The sequence below is a fragment of the Schizophyllum commune genome (assembly GCF_000143185.2).
Source record: "Schizophyllum commune H4-8 unplaced genomic scaffold SCHCOscaffold_13, whole genome shotgun sequence".
NCBI classification, from domain to species: Eukaryota; Fungi; Basidiomycota; class Agaricomycetes; order Agaricales; family Schizophyllaceae; genus Schizophyllum; species Schizophyllum commune.
Window position 1 is genome coordinate 668,760 of NW_026089550.1, and position 18,292 is coordinate 687,051.

At 57.2% G+C, this 18,292-nt stretch overlaps 8 protein-coding genes across 8 annotated transcripts; 5 read left to right on the forward strand and 3 right to left on the reverse strand.

Moving 5' to 3' along the window:
- Positions 1 to 109: 109 nt before the first annotated feature.
- Positions 110 to 669, forward strand: SCHCODRAFT_02641908 (uncharacterized protein). Its single transcript, XM_050346243.1, has one exon. The coding sequence runs from the start codon at positions 298 to 300 to the stop codon at positions 463 to 465; it is 168 nt and encodes a 55-aa protein (XP_050197660.1). The 5' UTR covers positions 110 to 297; the 3' UTR covers positions 466 to 669.
- Positions 670 to 841: 172 nt separating this feature from the next.
- On the forward strand, positions 842 to 2,079 carry SCHCODRAFT_02641912 (uncharacterized protein). The gene is made up of 3 exons (XM_050346244.1): positions 842 to 1,097; positions 1,147 to 1,287; positions 1,334 to 2,079. The coding sequence occupies exons 1-3, from the start codon at positions 879 to 881 to the stop codon at positions 1,835 to 1,837; spliced, it is 864 nt and encodes a 287-aa protein (XP_050197661.1). The 5' UTR covers positions 842 to 878; the 3' UTR covers positions 1,838 to 2,079.
- Positions 1,946 to 2,717, forward strand: SCHCODRAFT_02100161 (uncharacterized protein). Its single transcript, XM_050341791.1, has one exon. The coding sequence runs from the start codon at positions 2,055 to 2,057 to the stop codon at positions 2,526 to 2,528; it is 474 nt and encodes a 157-aa protein (XP_050197662.1). The 5' UTR covers positions 1,946 to 2,054; the 3' UTR covers positions 2,529 to 2,717.
- A 190-nt stretch (positions 2,718 to 2,907) lies between these two features.
- On the forward strand, positions 2,908 to 3,279 carry SCHCODRAFT_02706058 (uncharacterized protein; the record flags this gene model as incomplete). Its single annotated transcript, XM_050347011.1, has 1 exon — positions 2,908 to 3,279. One exon carries the CDS (start codon positions 2,908 to 2,910, stop codon positions 3,277 to 3,279), a length of 372 nt encoding a protein of 123 aa, XP_050197663.1.
- Positions 3,280 to 3,358: 79 nt separating this feature from the next.
- On the reverse strand, positions 3,359 to 4,136 carry SCHCODRAFT_02100168 (uncharacterized protein). Its single transcript, XM_050341792.1, has one exon. The coding sequence runs from the start codon at positions 3,849 to 3,851 to the stop codon at positions 3,438 to 3,440; it is 414 nt and encodes a 137-aa protein (XP_050197664.1). The 5' UTR covers positions 3,852 to 4,136; the 3' UTR covers positions 3,359 to 3,437.
- A 1,525-nt stretch (positions 4,137 to 5,661) lies between these two features.
- SCHCODRAFT_02641924 (S-adenosyl-L-methionine-dependent methyltransferase) lies at positions 5,662 to 7,851 on the forward strand. Its single transcript, XM_050346245.1, has 7 exons — positions 5,662 to 6,192; positions 6,242 to 6,548; positions 6,598 to 6,730; positions 6,796 to 6,891; positions 7,058 to 7,182; positions 7,357 to 7,442; positions 7,499 to 7,851. The coding sequence occupies exons 1-7, from the start codon at positions 5,700 to 5,702 to the stop codon at positions 7,807 to 7,809; spliced, it is 1,551 nt and encodes a 516-aa protein (XP_050197665.1). The 5' UTR covers positions 5,662 to 5,699; the 3' UTR covers positions 7,810 to 7,851.
- Positions 7,852 to 8,281: 430 nt separating this feature from the next.
- On the reverse strand, positions 8,282 to 16,017 carry SCHCODRAFT_02555528 (uncharacterized protein). Its single transcript, XM_050343708.1, has 19 exons — positions 15,711 to 16,017; positions 15,031 to 15,660; positions 14,499 to 14,880; positions 14,274 to 14,428; positions 12,969 to 14,215; positions 11,344 to 12,917; positions 11,054 to 11,291; positions 10,683 to 10,992; positions 10,474 to 10,634; positions 10,241 to 10,423; positions 10,121 to 10,183; positions 9,974 to 10,043; positions 9,782 to 9,923; positions 9,550 to 9,733; positions 9,343 to 9,500; positions 9,016 to 9,283; positions 8,899 to 8,964; positions 8,594 to 8,768; positions 8,282 to 8,540 (listed from the first exon to the last, which is right to left on the reverse strand). The coding sequence occupies exons 1-19, from the start codon at positions 15,802 to 15,804 to the stop codon at positions 8,518 to 8,520; spliced, it is 6,123 nt and encodes a 2,040-aa protein (XP_050197666.1). The 5' UTR covers positions 15,805 to 16,017; the 3' UTR covers positions 8,282 to 8,517.
- Positions 16,018 to 16,184: 167 nt separating this feature from the next.
- SCHCODRAFT_02641930 (N-terminal nucleophile aminohydrolase) lies at positions 16,185 to 18,041 on the reverse strand. The gene is made up of 9 exons (XM_003026005.2): positions 17,803 to 18,041; positions 17,627 to 17,698; positions 17,301 to 17,393; positions 17,080 to 17,160; positions 16,842 to 16,931; positions 16,713 to 16,790; positions 16,554 to 16,656; positions 16,394 to 16,487; positions 16,185 to 16,340 (listed from the first exon to the last, which is right to left on the reverse strand). Exons 1-9 carry the CDS (start codon positions 17,941 to 17,943, stop codon positions 16,268 to 16,270), a joined length of 825 nt encoding a protein of 274 aa, XP_003026051.1. The 5' UTR covers positions 17,944 to 18,041; the 3' UTR covers positions 16,185 to 16,267.
- Between the last annotated feature and the right edge of the window lie 251 nt (positions 18,042 to 18,292).

The window sequence follows — 18,292 nt, forward strand, 5'->3', positions numbered from 1 at the left end:
GGGAAGGGAGGGAAGGGAGGGAAGGGGAGGGGAAGGAGGGGAGGAAAAAGGGGCAGAGAAAGAGAGGAGCGAGGGACAAGGAAGGGGAGTGGGGGGAGGGGAGAAGTGGGGGTAGGGGTTGAAGGAGAGAGAGGAAAAGGATAGCTATGGAGGGCAGAGGGACAACGAGGGACGGGGGAAGGGACGCGAGGAGCGGAAGGAGGGGGTTTTGGCGGGACAAGGCGGCGGACGAGAGCGGGATGAGGGCTTCTCTCGACACCATACTGACCTACACCCCAGATCCTCGTCTGGCTCTTCATGGCGCACTTCTGCGGCGCGGGGCTCAATCAGTGCGGGCAGAAGAAGCACGGGGTGGTGGGGAGGGGAGTGCGTGAGAAGGCGCACGAGCCACCCGACCAGTTGGTTTGGAATCTACTCATTGCTCGGGAGTCGGCAGAGACTTTCAGCGTCCTGATGGTTGGCTAAACATGGGGGCGCGCTTATACACTTGCTCTGAACTGCTGTGACGCCGTCAATGAGTACGAGCAGTTCAACTCATGTTCAGCGAATTCCCGGGAGGATTCCCACGCCAGTCTTGTGCTTGTGCATGCCACATAGTATAGTGATCAGAGCAGTATATGCTGTAGGGTTTGTGTCTGTAAGGTGTCACCAGCCCCCGCAGAGGACCAAACGAGTTCCCTTGATTATTGCGAAGGAGGCCGCCCGGTGTCGGTGACCCACCGGCCAAAAGCTTCCAAAAGCGGCAGGTCACCGGGCCGTTCTCACAGTTTGTATCACGTGCAATCAAGCCACAGATTGTGTCAAGTGAGTCTGACTTTAACGCGACCACCCCTTGTTTGCTGCCCTCATCGACCTATCAGCATACCAAGCATCTCGCCATGTCCAAGACTCTGCCATCGTTCTCCCTACCTCTCGGTGACCTTCCCAGTGCATATGCCTGGACCGAACGCACCATATCTATGCGGTCGTCGAGCACGGCCTTCGGCACCGGCATCAACCAACGTGACGTATTCGGCGGAGTACCTCGCTGCATCGTCTGCGGCGAAAGCCGCGGGCTGGAAGACTGTCACATCATTCCCAAGGCAGATCCATGCATGGTGTGTCTTCTTGCGCTGGTCGTCGAACAAGTTACTAACAGACATACAGTGGGACGACATGAAGAAGCAGAAGTGGATACCCCTTAATCTGAAAAGCCACGAACACGAGCCCCGTAATGGCCTCAGATTATGCCGCCAACACCATTGGTACTTCGACAATCTGGAGGTCTACTTGCGCTATATGCCCGACGTACGTACGCCCATCTGATCTATTGATTTTCTCTCATCTTTCGCAGGAGCGCAAGTTCATCTTTGTTAATCACGGCGGCAGTGACACTCAAGAGATATACCATGGCAAATACGTCGGCTTAGATATCCGAGATACGCATGCCCCAGTACCTTCCCTGTTCATCGTCCATGAACTTAGCGTGCGAGCGCATCGCCCCTTTATGAATCCGGCCATCGATCTCGACAACCTCACATGGCAGGACTGGCTGTCCTCAAGAGGGGTGCTGCAACCCTCGTCGAGCTCCTCGTACTTCTACCGCAAAACTCGGCCGTCATCTCAGCCACCGCCATCCCGACCCCAGCACGGCACTGGGACCTTCATCGGCAGGGGAGTCAATGACGGAGCGGACAGACTGCAGTCTAACTTCGCGCTCACCGATGATGTCATCAAAAGCATCGTCATGGCCTCCCGCGAAACGCCGACGTGGAAGTCTGCCGTCATCGAGAACGCAGATTGGTCGGGCACTGCAGAGGAAAATATTGCACAGTACAAGAGCCTTATGGATGGGTGAACTTAATCATGGTGTAACCATTACTGTACGCTCGACCTTTATTTTATATTCCCATTACCTGTAGTCTCGCTTTACCTATTCTCCAGTGGCCAACATGCAAATGCAACGCATTATCCATCATAAAGTTTTTGTCACCTTTGCAATTTGTGCCTGACGGTATAAGGGCGCGCGAGTGGTGGCGGGGTTGGGTGGGGGCTTTTGGGTGGTAAAGAGGCGCATGAGGAAGGAGATGAGGAGGGGGGCGAGGGGAGGAGGGGCGAGGGGCGAGGGGGGACAGGGAGGGGCGAGGAAAGGGGCGCGTTGGGTGAAGAGGGGGAAAGGCTCGGTGGCACGCGCCTGGCGGCACGCGGGGGGGATGAAGAAGTCACCTCCCGGCTGTTGTCCTTCTTCTTCCGCCCTGCCCTCGTCTTTCTTTCGCCAATTTCTCGTCTTTCTGCGCCCATTCATCTCGTCTCGCGCCGGCAGGCGTGCGTCCAACGCTCCTCTCGCATTTTTTCCTCTCCCCCACCTCACCGTGCACCTCTATCACGCCGCACGCCCCTCTCTTTCCCGCACGCGTCGCCTGGCGTTCGCTTTCGCGCTCCTTCTCCTATCGCGTTCCCTCTCCCACCACGCTAGCTTACGTTCGCCCCGTACCCCTCCTTTTGCCTTCCGCACCCTTTTCTCTCCCTTCCTGTCTTTCACCCCCTAACAACACGCCACCCTTCCCTTACCGCACTCTTTCTGTCTTTCGCCCCCCTTCCTCCTACCACACGCTGCCCTTGACCACACACATTCTTTCACTCCCCCTACCACCCCCTTAATCCTTCATACGGCACGCTTACTAACACGCCCCTCTCCTCCCACCCAACAGTCCAAGCGAACGGCCTCCGGCTGGCGGGCGAGAAGTACTGTACGCTGAGCGCGGGGGAGCGGGGTGTGTATTTGAAGAAGGGGCGGAGTGGGTTTTGAGATTCTCTCGTCCTCTCCTTCACCGAGCCTCACCCGCTCGACGAGCGTCCACCGTCCGCCGAGCCACACACGCTCGCCGACCGTCCATCGATCGCTTGACGAGCCGCCTCACCCGCTCGATGACACTCACCCGCTCGCCGAGCGTGCACCACCCGCTTGACGAGCGTGTACCACCCGCTCGACGAGCCCCGCCCGCTCGCCGAGCGTCCACCACTCGACGATCGTCCATCACCCGCTCGACGAGCCCCACCACCTGCTCGCTCACAAAACCTACTGACCGCCCACCACCCTCTGTTCCTTCCCTTGACCTCTCGCCAACGCTCGCCCACCCCTCTGGCGCTCGCTCACGCTATGCGCTCATTGTTCGCTCGCTAACGCTCGCCGCGATCCTGGTGCGCACGAAGCAGGCGGTGCTGGTCGCGGAGTACGCGCCGGAGGCGACGCCGGTGGTGGAGGGACTGGCGCATTATCTGATTGGGGCTGGGTATTAGGCGGGGTGTGAGGCGACGCAGGCTTCGTGCGAAGCCGGCGTCCACCAGCAGCTGGCGTCGGCGCGCAATGAGGCTGACGTCGGTACGCGATGAGGCTGGCGTCGGCGCGCAATGAGGCACCGTGTCTAGAATTGCGGTAGTGGAAGGATAACGAGAAATCAGACATTCAGAATTCGTGACCTTTTGTAGCATCTGCAAAGTGTGTGGGTGTGATGAGCGGTAGGGAGCGATGCGAAAGAGGTGGAGGTGAATAACAGGGGCAGTGGTGGTAGATGATATGGGGAGGTGAAGATGAGCGGTAGGGGAGGTGAAGGTTTGAGTGATGCGTACGAGGGTGAGTGTGTACGTCGGTAGGAGGGCGGGGTGGGGTAAGTGATACGAGGAATCAATGGGAGCAGCAGGGAGAGTAAAGGTCTCTGCGGGATGCGTACGTGGACGGGGTTGCGAATGAGTGAGAGTATGGGCGCGCGCGATGGTACCGGTAGGGACGCTCGGGACAAGAGTATTGACGCTCGCGAGCGAGAGTATGGACGGTGGCGGACGAGATTGAATGACGGCGGTGACAGGATCATGGACGCTCGCGAGCTATGGTATCAGCGACGCATCCAGTGAACGATGTATCAGTACTACAGGTAAGTATTGAGCGAGACGGGGGGCGGGATATGTAGGGGTGAGGAGAGGGTGCGAGGGGGAGCGGAGGGGAGCGGAGGGGTAGGGAGGGGGAGGGTGGGGATGGAGGATGGTTGGGGGCGTGACGTTCGGTGTGCCGTCGTGTTGAGGTCGAGTCCGGGCGGTGCGTTCAGCGTGACGTCCGGTGCGACGTCGAGCGCCTTCATCTCGCGCGACGTCTAGCGTCGTCGCGACCATCGAGGTCGGGCGTATTCATCCCGCTCGCCGGCTGCACACCTGACGCGAGTTCTTCCGTACGACGACTGACGCATCGTCCTTCCGCGGCCGACATTATCATGTGCTTGCTTTTGAGATGAGTCCTGCGTGGGCGTCCGCGGTGGAGGTCGTCCTCAGCTGCATGCGTGCACGGTCGATATCCTCCTGCACGGGTACACGTCCAAAATCGCCCTCAGCCGCATGCATCCGCGGTTGGACTTGTCGTCCTGAGTTTTCTTGAGACTCGTCCTGCGTTTTATTCTTGAGATGCGTCCTGCGTGTTCCTGTAGTGCGGACAGCGCGCGGTAAGGAGCGAGAGAGCGGAATGGGTGGAAGGGAGGGAAGGGAGGGGAAGAAAGGGGAAGGGAAGGAGAGGGGAGTAAGGAGAGAGGAGGCGTGAGGGGGAGGGAAGGGGAAGAAGAAGAGGGGGAGGGCAATAGGAGGATGGGGAAGAGAAAGGGGAGGAAAGGGACATTGGGAGAGGGACGAGGGGAAAGAGGCGTAGGTGGTTGTGAATTAATCGGACGAGGCGAGGGGACGAGGTCCGAGAGCGAATATGCGGGAGATGGCGTGACGGGAGCAGGCAGACAGTCGGGGACGGGGACGGTGGCGTGATGTTCGACGACGATTTTGTTGTTCCTGTAATCCCTAGGTGCAATAGGACAAACAGTGCTGAGTCAACGGCGGAGTGAAGGGTCATCGATTCATTCGCTACCACCCAGCGCTGCGCAGTCGAAGGGCGATGCGCAATAGCGTTGATTAGTGCTGAGGGCGGCGGCCGGGTGACGTCCTTTCTCAGCCGACGTGTCTCTGCACTTTCCCTGATGGCGGGTTCGTGTGCTTCCTCCAGAGGCACGGTAGAGAAGCAGGCGGCCATTCTCGTGGAAGAGGAATGAATGGGGGACAGTGAAGGGGAAGGGACGCGAATGGACGGGGCATAGGAACGAAGAGACGAAGAGAAAGGGAGCATGAATGGAAGAGAAGGAGGAGGGTGAGCGAAGGAGAGGGAGGGCGCAGGGGATACGGAGGTAATAGCAATTAAGGTATACGAGGAGTATGTTCAAGAAGAGAGAACAAGGGGAAAGAGAGGACGTCGAGACTACGTGACTTGCGAGCTCACCATCGAGGAACATTGTGAGCCGCGGCTCAAACTCATCTCGGGGTCCGTGGGCCGTATATCGACTTCATTCTCAGGCTGTATGTGCGACAGGATCGGGAAGATGATAGCGTCGACGTGAGAGATCAAAGCCTTGTACGGTTCAATTGAGAGAATCTAGGGTTACTCCTGCGGCTGACGAGAGACTTGGCGCATATTGAAGGGCGCTCTGGATAAGGTAAGGGCCCTTCGTCGTGAATTAGCCGGTACTTGCGACAAAGCGGAGAAGATGGCGGGTTGAGGTAAGGGACAAGCACGCTGTGATGCGCACCCTGGCGACGGAGAGTCGTGGGCGCTCAACGCGTGGCGCACGTGACGGCACTTTAGGATAAAATCGTACGTGTCTGCGCGCCTCCTCACGGACTCGACGCGTACCGCCATGTCCGCCCCATCCGCCTCGCCGCCGCCCGCGCTGCGCCCCGGCGCGCCCAAGCCGCCCCGCACGTTCGTGAGCCCGACGGTGCACTCCCCGCCGCTCGTCTCGCTCGCGGAGGGGAACGCGGCGTTCAACAACCTGCACTTTTGGGGCATCATCGTCGCGACGCCGTGGCTCGTCAAGGCGTTCGTGCTCCCGCTGCTCTTTTGGCCCATCTCTGTCGTCACCACCACGCTGTTCGGCTTCCAGCCGACGTTCGGGTTCAAGACGTACCTGTTGCTGTTTGCCCTGCTGGGCTTCCCGGTCGCGGTCGCGTACTGGTGGGTCATCAGCAAGGTGGGCCCGAGGCTGGACGAGAAGGTGCCGGTGGAGCGGAAGCCGCTGGAGGAGTTCTTCGAGATTAGGGACGCGGCGTTCGCGGAGGAGTGGAAGGACAAGAAGGTTCCGATGCAGATCCTGCACGACGCCTACTTTGACGGCAAGGTCGACTTTAAGGGTGCGTGCTATGAGCTATGCTCTTCTCACTGTACTTACCCTCGTTATAGGCGACGTCCTGGAGACGCTCGAGCACCGGCAAGAGTTCGCGTCCTTCGAGTTCACCTACGAGCTCTTCCGCTATGTCTTCTGCAACTTCTTCCCCGAGGTCATCATGCACTCGCAGAACCAGGACGAGAACCAGATACGCGACAACTACGACCGCGGCAACGACTTTTACTACTGGTTCCTCGGTCCGCGCATGATCTACACGTCTGGCGTGATTCGCGACCCGACGCGGAAGGAGACCCTCGAGGAGCTTCAGGACAACAAGCTGCAGCTGGTGTGCGAGAAGTTGGGGTTGAAGCCGGGCGAGACGTGAGTGGGGTCCATGTGCTCAGAAGCATGTGTTGATCCCTGTCCTTAGTCTTCTTGATATCGGATGCGGCTGGGGCACGCTCACGGCCTACGCGGCGAAGAACTACGGCGTCGACGCGACTGGTGTCACCCTCGCGCGCGAGCAGGCGGCGTTCGGCACGGAGCGGATCGCGAAGGCTGGAGTGAGTGTCGCTGATCATCTGCTAGCGTTTCATGGTGGAGAGCTGTATGCTGACTATCCTCGCAGCTCACCCCGGACCAGGCCCGCATCCTCTGCCACGACTACCGCGAGATCCCGGCCGGCAAAAAGTTTGACAAGATCGTGAGCTTGGAGATGGCTGAGGTGAGTGCGCGTTCTTGTTCTGTCGATATGTACATTCTTCCTCACCTCACCTCGCGTCCCTTTCGCCGACCCTACGTGTCCTTTGCCAACCCTATGCATCCTTCGCCAACCCAATGTCCCCTACCCCTACCCCGCTCACACACCTCATATTGATCCTTCACCACAGCACGTCGGCGTCCGCCGGTACCACGTCTTCCTGAACCAGGTGTACAACCTACTCGAGGACGACGGCACGTTCTTCTTCCAGGTGTCGGGCATTCGCGCGCGCTGGCAATTTGAGGATTTGGTATGGTGAGTGCGCGTTCCTTCAATTATCCGCATGATTGCGAGGTCGCGGCTACGGCTGGGCCTCGTAAACCTGTTTTTTTCGCAAGCTCTTGCTGATGGCGACATGCTTTTGTGTGATGATCTTATCTTGACGCGTTGCGCTCTGCAAGAGACGAGCTAACCAGATTATCCTCCAAGGGGCCTGTTCATGAACAAGTATGTCTTCCCGGGTGCCGATGCGTCATGCGCGCTCGGCTGGGTCATCAACAAGCTTGAGCAAGCTGGTGAGTCTTCTCACATCGTCTACCCACCCTTCTCCGCGCTGACCCCCCCTACCCAGGCTTTGAAGTGAAGTCCGTCGACGTCCTCGGCTGCCACTACTCCGCGACGCTCTGGCGCTGGTACGAGAACTGGCTGGCGAACAAGGAGAAGGTGCTGGCGAAGTACGGCGAGCGCTGGTTCCGCGTCTGGGCCTTCTTCCTTGCGTGGAGCGTGATCGCGAGCCGGCAGGGGAGCGCGAGCCTGTTCCAGATCACGCTGCACAAGAATTTGAACGCGTACCCGAGGGTGGAGGGGATTGCGAGCCAGCATGGGATTCATGTGCAGTCGGACCATGAGCTGGTGCCGATTGATGATGATCCGGAGTTTTGAAAGGCGGGGGGGAATGTTTAGAGGGGAATGGGGGAGGGAGGGGTGAAGGGGTAGGGTAAGCGGTGGTGGGGTCCGTCCGCTGGCGCTGTGCGTTGCGGCGGGCGACCTTGCCATGTTGCTTTATCCCTCATACGACCAAAATTACGGTACTGATTTACCATGATGAATGAAGCTGTTAATGACTGGCTCATGCTGTTTGACTTTACCACGGCGAGTGGCGTCGAGGACTGATTGCGGATGTGGGTGTACAATCCGCGAGTACCATCTATGTAAGGTGCGGTCGATTTTGAAGCAAGTTCCTCGCGTCGCGACCTTTGAGTTCGTTGACCTCGCTTTTCTGGGCCAAGCACGTCACTGTTCTGCCCGCAAGCAGACGAAATGGTGGCGGGACTCGTAAAGGGGAGACGAGCTCGAGGTCGTTGACCATCGGGCCACGAACAACGTTCAATGTCACGAACTCGTACAGTCACGTAGCTCCGAAGGGTGTTCGCAATTCACCGATGAATTAAAGCAGACAGGCGCTAGAGCATCAACAGCCATATACGCTCTTGTGCTATCAACAACGATGCGAGGGGTATCTTAGGATCGTTATGACCCGACACGGAATCTCGAGAATGTCATCCTGGCATATTGCTTGCGAATAACGAAGCCAATCCACGACCTTTCCTATACAGTCGCGCAGCGTCGTACCACTCGAACTCAACGTTATCACCGTGAGTTGAACATGGTCCCTGCATAGTCGTCAGCCGCTATGGCATTGCCGCGGTGAATGGGACGAACGTACCAGTGCAGTTCGCCGCCCCGCAGAGGCACTTCGCGTAGACCTCGTCGGAATGGACGGTCGCGGGCCCGTCCTGGGGTCCTTCGTCATCGGCGCCGCGATAGTTGAATGTAAGCTCTTCTTCGGGGGCGATGTCTCGACAGGCGAAGAAGCAGACGAGGGGCTTGTCGACGTTTGCCTATGATCGAGGTCAAATGTGAGCGGGGAGATGTGCGGAAAGGGCAAAAGGCGGTAGGGATGGCGAAGAAACGGAGGGGGGTGCGACGAAGGTAGTTACAGAGCTATAGACACTAAGTGAGGACACGCACCTCGCTTACGTATACCCCCGTCGTGATGAGATTGGGGTCGCAAGAGTGGTTGAAGAAGCGCGTGAACTGCAGCGCACATCAGCACGTAGAACTCGACAATAGCAACGACGCGCTCACATTTCCGGCGTGGTACGCATCGACGGTGTATAAAGGCTCCCAGCCGGGGGCATCGTCTTCTTCCACGACGAGCTCTTCCTCCGGCTGCTCATCGGGGTCTTGCGATGACTGCTTTCGTGTGCGTCCTTTCTTCTTCGCCTTGCCTGCTGGGCTTTCCTCCTTCGCATGGGGACCCGGCTTCGGCTGGGGCGCTTGCGTCCGGTCATTACGACGACACCACCAGAAGTCAAGGTCGAGAAGGTAAGTTCGGCCGAACCTGTTGTACTTTCTGGGCGTGGAAGAGGAGGTAAGCGACTTCTTAGCGTTCTTGATGGTCCATTGACTCACAGGCCGCGTCTGTGCGACTCCCTTTCGTCCAGCAGCTCGCCCGCATATATGCCAATGAATTCGCCTGATCTGATCTTCTTCGCACCGTTGAAGACACCCCATCCCTTGTGCTTTGTTTTCTTGATGACCAATGGCATTCGTCGGCCATGCTGAACGACCTGCAGGGGAATAAGAACACGGTCATGAATGAAAGCATGAATCACTAACGCGATTGCGGCAATTGTCATCGCATCCGCAGAGCTCGTTACATTCAAAGACGGGCAGCTGCTCGAATACGATGAGGCGCTTGTCTTTGTCGTAAGCAAAACCCTTGAGCCCCCAAGTCTCCGTCCATCGACGTTGCTCCTTCAAGCAAGCGCAATGGCGGTTGCTGCTACAATCTCCGATGCAACTGCATATGCGTTAGTACAGTATATACAAAGTGAAAGATAGATTTTACCCGCAGCCAACCCGGTCCTTGCGATTGGGCTTGGGGACGTGCTTGCCATGCCACATGACGTTCGAGTAGTGAAATTCCCAAGGGGGCGTTGCATCGCCGTCGATCTCGTTAATGATGCGCATTGGCGGTGGCAGAGGGCCAGCTGCAATCACAGTTCAGCAGCGTATATATGTTCCGCAACGCAGCACCCACCTGAGCCCGGAAGGCGCTCCTCACGATCGGCATCCTTGATACACTCCTCCATCATAAAACGGACGCCGTCCTGAAGGGGGCGTCAGCATTCTACACGAAGCAGGCATATAGAGTGGGAGAGCGAAGGAGGAGCGGGATCAGCCTCACATCGTTGAACACGCTGGCATGCGAGAACGCGAGAGCCCAGTAGACGGGGCCCATCGCGTGCGTCTGCGCAGGTGGAGACAAGTTTGGGTAGAGGTTGACCGCGTATACGGCGTTACATACCTGATTCCTCTCTCGAAGGGACATGTAGTTAACGCTGTCCTCCAGGCGATGCGGTATGTTTTTTGACTTGAAGTATGGTGGCGGTTCTTTGCGGAGCTCCTGTACACGCTTGGTCCATGTCATTATATGGGCCCGTCGCATGCGGGATGGTAAAGGTGGTGGTTTGTGGGAAACAGAGTCGTCCTGATGGAGATTCAATAAGTATCTGTTGAAGAGGCCCCAAGCATACATACAGAGCGTTCAGGCGACCGCACACGGACGCTCTGAGTTCCATCGGAGTCTTGATCGACTGACGGTGGTACTTCTGCGTAATTGACTGCTTTGCGCCTACGACGAAGATTTCGGCGCTGAGTACTGGGTCCTTCGGAATCGTCACCAGCTGAGTCTTGAAAATCTGCATGTTATCAGATGAACAATTCGTCTTACTGGTTCAGGGACTAACCACTTTCTGAGCTTGCGCTCGCGAAGGGGACGGGATTGCTTCGGTTGCGTCGAGCACGCTCATCCACCGATTGAGTACTTGGTTCAGAAGAGGGCGACCGTGATGATTCGCCTTCCGAGGATCGCTGGCCGTTGTGGACGACACCTAAAACCTGCTCCTTCACGGCATTGTAGGGTTCCTTGAAGGCGTTGTAGGCAGCTCCCACTATCTTTCTCGCAGTCTGCATGACGCCGTTCCCTCCGCTTGCGGTCGGATCTGGAGCCGTGTCGGTCGTAGGTGGTGTAGATTCTAGCATGTTCGCGACGCTCTCCTAGCAAATGATCACGTTGGCATGTGTCGCAAGAACGTTAAGGACGGGAAAGGAGACGTACGGCATCCCCGTCATCTGAATTATGCACGCGAGGCGGGGAATTAGACGTCGACACCTCTTCATCACTGCTCACAAGCGATATAGTTTCAGGTACAGCAGCTCTGTGTTGGAATAAGGGGCCATGCCCTGTTGCGGCCTGTTTAGCCTCCAAGCGCCGACGCTTGTGAGGCGGGGGCTTCGGGCTCGGAGTAGATTTGTTGTTGATCGCGCCTACCAAATCGCCTTGATACCGAGGACCACTGAGAGACGTTCAGCTTGCATACGAAGAGACAGCGCTCTGAATTGACTTACATGTCTGAATTCGTTACCGACGATGGATATCGAATGGTCGGCGGATGAGCGTCACTGGACAAAGAAAAAGCATTGTCACTCGATGAGCCGAGAGGTTTTCCGCCGGTGCTCTTGCGCGCAACGGGTCGTACGCGATTCCAGCGGCTTGGCAAAGGCGGCGCGGCTCGCGGGGCCGAAGACGACGATGGACACAGATCGCTATTGGTGTCTTGTGGGGAGGCATCGATTGTAGTCGGAGGTAAGCGAAGGCGTGGAAGGCGGCCCCCTGCGGACTTCCGAGCTACAGGCTTGGAATAACGCGGGTAAGCGGGTCGTATTTCACTTTCGGGTATTGAGGATTGGTTATCGGAGGACTCTGCGTTGCCATCGTCTTCGCTGTATTCCCCCTTGTCGCCAGACACTGTATGATTGTCTGCCCCTACGGCGCGCGCTTCGCCTTTGCTCTCCGCACGTCTGCCAGCGTCTTCGTCGCTCTTCTCGGCCGGCGCAGGAGTGCTATTCGAGGACGTCGACGCTCGCTTGCGTTTGCCATAGTATGGTATGAGAAAGGATTCCTCGTCACTATCATTGGCGGCTGTGGGCGCACACTGAGCGATGCCAGCAAGTTGGGCGATAGGCACCGATGGCCCTGCTAGGGGAGAAGCCGTAGTCAGTGACTGGTCTTCCTGAGCATTCACTGTCTCCTGAGGACCCTGATGCTGCTCTGCACTTGGGCTGGTGCTAAGGATGGACTGACAGTCTTCCACTGGCGGTGGAGATGGCCTGTGAACCGGCGACGACGAGTCCATGCGATCGTGCAACAGCGATATGCCATGCGTAGGTACTCTCTGCGTCGCACCGTCAATGTCCGTCTCCTCAGCCTCGCGCGTCGCAACCTTGCTCGGTGTAGACAGAATTTTGAGCGGCGTGCTTCCGAGGTTATTTTGTCGGAACGTGCGAAGGTCGATGTGAAGCACTGGGAACTTAGAGGGCGTAGCGACTCGACTAGTCATTGGAGGCACCGTTGGTTGCGAGCGAGATACCGGCGGCGAGGATCGTACAGGAGGCTCGTTGATACAATTTTCTGCGGCTCCAGTGCGCTCAGCAGGTGCTGGCCGGGATGGGCTAGCCGACGGTACGCGAGAGCGCTTGCGAGGGAACGAGGGCTCCTCAACCAATTCCACGGAGTCGTTCGTAGACTGGAAGGGAGATGTATCTGTGGCGAACGGCAGTGTCACCGAACCGGGTGCAGATGGTGTTGCAGCCGCGAGAGTAGAGGACGTCGCCATGGTCATGCCGCTCGATTCGGCCGCATTGTTAGACGGCTTCATAGCTGTAATGGCTGTCGGCTGTTGCTGCTGCTGTGGTTGCATCCATGTTGTAGACATCCATGCTCCGCGCATCGGGAACGAGTGCGCAGGAGCAACGGCGGACTTGGCGGGCCACACAGACGTGAAAACAGGGGCAACCGCGGCGGAGTCTTTCGCGATGCTGAGTCGCCGAATTCTGACGGTGGAACCATCGGCCGGTGTTGACGTGGTATGAGATGCGCTCGGGGAAATACTTAGGGCAGTCGTCCGAGTCGCGAGTTCGTCCTAGGCAGAAGCGTATGAGCTTCGACTCGGAGGAGATTCATCGTTACATACCGTGTCCGGCGCTCGCTTTTCACCGTCGAGCTTCCCTCTGTCCAGCTTATGCTGATCCGCTCTCCCCTTCCCCTTGCCACCATCAGATACGGTTCTGATAACTTCCTCCTTGTCCGAGTCAGCGTAGAGCTCATCGTCGTCGTACGACTCGAAAACGGGCGTAGAATGGGAGAGCGCGCTGCTTCCCGAACCCGAAGACGCGGAGGGTTGAGTGTCGCCTGTCGACAAAACAGTACCTGACGAGGGGCTGCGGCCACTACAAGAAGGGCCAGCGCCGCTTGTGGAAGGTGATGTGTCATTGCGAGACGCATTAGCCTTGGTCGAAAGCTGTGCATTGCAAAAAACAGCTGCGCTCCTTCGCGAGACCATGGCGTTGCGCGCGCCACAGGGGGTCACGGCGGATAACGTCTTCGCCTCGACAGCAACATTACTCGTTGCGCTGGAAGACGTCGCACTCGCGCTCTGAGGCCGATTGACAGAGGCCGCATGTCGGGCAGAACTTGAGTCAGGCAAAGGCCTCGACGACAGCGGCGAACTGAGCGTATGACCGACTAGTTGATCTACCTCATCATGTTGAGGTGGCTGGTCGATATCCAGCGGAGCTGACTGGTGTGTCTGATTGCACACGTCGTTGCATGGCGTTGATTCAGAAGCAGGAGCGGGATTTGTCTCGATTCTGACATATGCATCGTCGCGAGGTATCGCCGGGTCGACTGACATGAAGTCGTCCTCCACAACTACAGTGTCGGGCCTCTGGTCGGTTGTTGTTTCGATTCCACTTTGCACGGGTAAGGGCTCGAGTTCGTCAACGGACATGGAGTCCTCGACTTCTTCAGGCTTGTTGTCAATCGGCATGGGTGCATCGATGGCCATCGGTTCGTCATCGTCGTCCTCGGGGAGCGGCGGGAGCTCCTCGATATCTGCTTCCGGGAGGAAAGGCGGATCGTCCTCGTATGGGGCGGACAGGAACAGATGTTCGGGTGGTTGGCTCGGGGAAGATGTGCGTCCATCGCGCGTAACGGGACCTCTATCGTTTGCGCTCCTTTCAACCGACTTCTCTTTATGTTGACGCTCAGTCTCCCTGCCCTTTGCCCCGACCTTCCCGCTCGCCGACGTCGGTGGAGGCGGATCTATGATTTCAATATCGCTGTCAGGCTCGTATTTGCTGGATCGAGTCGTCCGCCTGTATTTGGCAGAACTGGACCTAGGGGTCGGCTTGCGAGGATCAGAAGTTGATGAGAGTTTGGCTGAGGGTTGAATGAGCATGCATGTTTGTCTTACTTGACCAGCAAAGTAGCGACTGACCTCTTCCTTTCCCCTTCACATCGCGATCCCTAGTAGGTTGCTTTGCCCCCTTGAATGGCGCATTTCGCGTTCCAATGATCACAATCTCTTCGTCTTTCTTCTCATCATCGTCGCTGATGGATATCACTTCCCTGTCCGATGGCGGAGGTTCCTTCCTGAAAGGCATTCTTATCAGTATGACGAACATAGACCTTCGGCTCGATCTAGAAGGCGAAGGCTACTAACTTCCTGCTCACTCCGCGCCCGGCGTCGTCGATATCGATTATTTGGCGATGACGACCGCGTTGCGAGGGCTGAGGTGCGATTGGAGCCTGAGCGAGTGGTTGAGCAGACGATGCAGCAGGAAGGGGTGCGAAGGGTGGTTGCGTTGGATCAAGCTGCGATGTCGAGGGAGGCTGCAGCTGGGTTAAGTGGCGTCGCGATGACGAGCGTCCCTGACGCCCACTTAAAGAGGAAGAGGGCCGAGTGGTAGGCGCCGACTGCGAGACTGACGGTAGTATATCTCGGGCACTTTTTCGCGGAGCAGAGCCGGTCGCAGCGGAATTGGTTGATGTCCCGGGAGTAGGTACAGACGCATCATCCTCTGAGCTTACGAGGTCTATCACTTCTGCAGTTGTCGTCAGTAATGCGGGACTGAGTATAGGGCTCAAGAGGAGCCTAAGGGGGGCTTGGTAAGGAAGGGATTGAGGGACGGGCTCGATGAATTCGATGAATTCGAGATGGTACGCATAATTAGTCAAGATCATATCAGACTTACCCTGCTGAACCTGCCGTTTTGAAGGCGTCGGTGGCGGACGTGAAAGAGGTTTTCGCGAAGAGTCCGTCGTCTTAAGGTCTGGGGCAGTTGCGGGTGCCTTTGACATTAGGGTCGCCGATTTTACAGGGCCTTGTGAGGAATCGTTCAACACAGTCTGCGAACGGCCTGAAGACCATCCCACGGACTCTTTGAGGGGTTGCGTGCGCGAGGAAACGGAAGTGGATGTGCTCGGTGCGCAGCTTGATGTAGGCGCAGGCTGGGTGGCGCCGGAAGCAGGAGTTTGAGTGGCGCGCGACGACACTGCACCGGATGCATTCTGCGCGAGGGCAGGCCCACCGAATAGATCCTGGAAAGTTTCTGAAGGTGCTGACGCACTGCCTCCACCGTGTGCCGACACACTCTTCCTTCCGCGTTCCTTCGGTGGTCTCTCTCGTCCCTTCCTCTTTGGCAAGGGTGTGGTTATTTCGTCCTCCTCGTCCGAACTGATGCGCGTCGGCTGAGAGGCGCGATGGGTGGGGCGCGTTACGGCGGCGCTTCGGTTGGGGTCTCGAGGCTGAAGGCGCGTCGGGGGTTGTTGACGCGGTCGATCGACGCGTGAAGTCGGTACCAACGTAGAAGCTGGCGTGTCATCTGAGGTTCATCTCGTGAGATACATTCGCGTGCACTGAACGTTCACGTACTTGCATTGCTCTCGCCAGTTGTTTCCTCCTCGTCCGCGACGCTGGAAGATGTTGGCTCGCGCATCGCATTCCAACTCGGAAGGGGTGAGCTCATGGGTAAAGATCTACAGATGGTGGTACAAGACTGGTCGAGTCGAAGCAAGTTCGTGAGAGATTACGAGCACTTTGAATTCACCCCCAGGCCGAATAGTCGCACGACGATTATACGTTATGCAAAGTAAGCACACGTTTCCCAAGTACCAGAGGGTCCTGAGAAAGCGGCGATGAAGAAAGGCAGACGCAGGTACAGGCGCGTCGCGCGTGTACGCGACTGATCTAATTAGTCAGCGCGTGTGTACGCGTCCACCTTCGCGGCTACCTAACTGTGATGACTTGTCCCCACGAACGACTGCCAAGGGAGACTGAGTTGCCCCTGAGTGAGCTCATGCAAAAGTGCATGCGTGTGTTTGATTGCCTGATCTCCGTAGAGGCTCGTGGAGGTCATGGGCGAGCTCTCGCAAGAATACATTTATGCCATTGTTTGCTCTCGAACCGGATGCTAAAGTACAGGGAATTCTTTACGACGTATCCATCGCGTCGTCTCCATGCGGCCTGACACTCTCGGAAGTGACGAGCGAGCGAATAGATTCCCTGGAAAAGTGAAATTGTAAGGATGCTTCCCCTTGCGGCTCTGAATGACTCACTTCCTGATACCCGTCGTCCCTCTCGGGAACTTGTATGCACGCTCCTTCTGTACACGTTGGTTCGGCATCTCGAGGTTGCGCAACATTTCGGTGCCTAAAAAATGTATCAGCAATAGGATAAATTCGCAGCGAACACACGCAGGAAAAGAATGATACCCACCGTCCTTTGTGATCACGCAAGCATCGACGTTGGACCCCGACCCAAGATCGTTGAAGATACCCGCTGAGATGGCGGCGGTTACAAGCGCTAGGGCTTCTTCGCGCTGGGGATATATTGAGTACAGCCAGGTTGCGGATGCAGGAGGTAACAAACACATACCGTCATATCTTTCTTCCAACCCGTTTCGAACACGGCCATGGCAGCGAGAGAGCCGGACCCCATAGTCACGTACGGTAGCTGACGATGGTCATAAGAACTGGTTCTGCAATGCGTGTATTAATCACGTACCTTATCCGTGCTTCCATGCGGGGCGACGGTGAAGAGGTGCGCACCTGTAGGGTCGACACCACCGAGAACCAGGGCAGCGCCAACATGTCCCTGAGTAAGGCAATGCATAAGCAAAAGGCATCAAGCGTCGAAAAGGTGGGGAGGGAATGAGGGTGATGGTGTCGAATGGATGGTAAATCCACTCGGCGGTGGGCCTACATTACGTTCGAGTCTACAGGGACAAGGTAGGGCTACTGACCTGGTAGCGGAACAGCATTTGCTTCAGCATTGTCATCGCGGTGACGACACGCGGTGTCCGACCAGTGGTAAGAGCGTGCATCTGGGACGTACGGGTCAGCTCCGTTACCGACGGCGGTACGACATGGCCAAAGGAACAGGAAAGTGGTGCATGTGCCACGATGGACGGCAAGGAAGAGAGAAGGAACAATGATTCCGTGAAGGTAGCTTGCGCTTGCGTACCTCGACATTACTGGCGATCAAGTTCGTCGTAAACTCCGTGTCGGCGGCAGTACCGGCTCCGCAGCAACGAATGTTAGAGGCGATGTAATGAATCTGAGGACATCGTCAGTCGAAATATCGAAGGGGAAGTTAGAGACGCATGCGGGGGCGATGTGAGGGCTACAGGCGACATAGAGGTGTTATGACAAGGGCAATCCTGCAGTCCCGCCGGCATAGCCCTCGATGAGGGTTTATAAAGGCAATTTTTTGCGAAATCGATGAGCGACGGCGAAGGGAAGACCGAAGTACAGAAATGGGGCGGGAGGTGATGCATGACGCGTCCTAACCTTCTCACAGTTCTTGTCGGCCACGATGGGTCCTGCAGTTGCGCGTGTGTCTGCGCCTAGTACAATACCATCCTGTGATGCTCGCATCAGCTCTCTGCGCGTAAAGTAGGGCATGATGGGCCGCCGATGGGCAGCGGCACCGTCGCAGTAATTGTTCGCCCCGACTTGCCACGCACCTTGTACACACACCCCACAATGGTCGTTCCTGTACTCGTCGCATTGGGAACTGCGCCAGGTGGAAGACGCGCAGCGAGGGCTTCATTGCGGAGCGCGTTGTCAAACGCAAAGCCTGCGGGGTTCTGCACGCAAGTTGCCATCGTGCGTTTCGTGATCTCTGTATCTGACGGTGGCAGTTGATGTAGGTGTGTTACTGTCGTGTGGATTCAAGTGAGGGCAAATGTGATGAGTGTGGATGGACAACAAATGAAGGCCAAGAGAGACAAACGCGAGCGCGGAATGAGGGCGACGCGTCACACACGTGGCATACTCGCATGGCTCCCACGCGTGACTCACGGTGATTATTCCCGATTAACTTCAGAACTTCGCAGATTTGGGACGACAAATTCGCCGTCCGCCAAAACGGTAGACTCGAACCAGTCCCGCTCGCGGAAGGCGGAAGGCGAACGAAAGGCAGGCGGAGGCGGCGGAAGCCACCTACGGTGTCCG

Excerpts from the sequence above, each read along its gene's own strand:
- SCHCODRAFT_02100161 (XM_050341791.1), top strand. The coding sequence starts at position 2,055 with ATGAGGAAGGAGATGAGGAGGGGGGCGAGGGGAGGAGGGGCGAGGGGC.
- SCHCODRAFT_02555528 (XM_050343708.1), bottom strand. The coding sequence starts at position 15,804 with ATGAGCTCACCCCTTCCGAGTTGGAATGCGATGCGCGAGCCAACATCT. Across the intron at positions 15,661-15,710 it reads AACTGGCGAGAGCAATGCAA|ATGACACGCCAGCTTCTACG; the intron begins GTACGTGAACGT and ends GATGAACCTCAG. Across the intron at positions 9,501-9,549 it reads ATGACAATTGCCGCAATCGC|GTCGTTCAGCATGGCCGACG; the intron begins GTTAGTGATTCA and ends ATTCCCCTGCAG.
- SCHCODRAFT_02641912 (XM_050346244.1), top strand. The coding sequence starts at position 879 with ATGTCCAAGACTCTGCCATCGTTCTCCCTACCTCTCGGTGACCTTCCC. Across the intron at positions 1,098-1,146 it reads CCAAGGCAGATCCATGCATG|TGGGACGACATGAAGAAGCA; the intron begins GTGTGTCTTCTT and ends ACAGACATACAG. Across the intron at positions 1,288-1,333 it reads ACTTGCGCTATATGCCCGAC|GAGCGCAAGTTCATCTTTGT; the intron begins GTACGTACGCCC and ends CATCTTTCGCAG.
- SCHCODRAFT_02641924 (XM_050346245.1), top strand. The coding sequence starts at position 5,700 with ATGTCCGCCCCATCCGCCTCGCCGCCGCCCGCGCTGCGCCCCGGCGCG. Across the intron at positions 6,549-6,597 it reads GGGTTGAAGCCGGGCGAGAC|TCTTCTTGATATCGGATGCG; the intron begins GTGAGTGGGGTC and ends CCCTGTCCTTAG. Across the intron at positions 7,443-7,498 it reads CAACAAGCTTGAGCAAGCTG|GCTTTGAAGTGAAGTCCGTC; the intron begins GTGAGTCTTCTC and ends CCCCCTACCCAG.
- SCHCODRAFT_02641930 (XM_003026005.2), bottom strand. The coding sequence starts at position 17,943 with ATGGCAACTTGCGTGCAGAACCCCGCAGGCTTTGCGTTTGACAACGCG. Across the intron at positions 17,394-17,626 it reads CCGACAAGAACTGTGAGAAG|ATTCATTACATCGCCTCTAA; the intron begins GTTAGGACGCGT and ends CGATGTCCTCAG. Across the intron at positions 16,791-16,841 it reads CGCATGGAAGCACGGATAAG|CTACCGTACGTGACTATGGG; the intron begins GTACGTGATTAA and ends GACCATCGTCAG.
- SCHCODRAFT_02100168 (XM_050341792.1), bottom strand. The coding sequence starts at position 3,851 with ATGATCCTGTCACCGCCGTCATTCAATCTCGTCCGCCACCGTCCATAC.
- SCHCODRAFT_02641908 (XM_050346243.1), top strand. The coding sequence starts at position 298 with ATGGCGCACTTCTGCGGCGCGGGGCTCAATCAGTGCGGGCAGAAGAAG.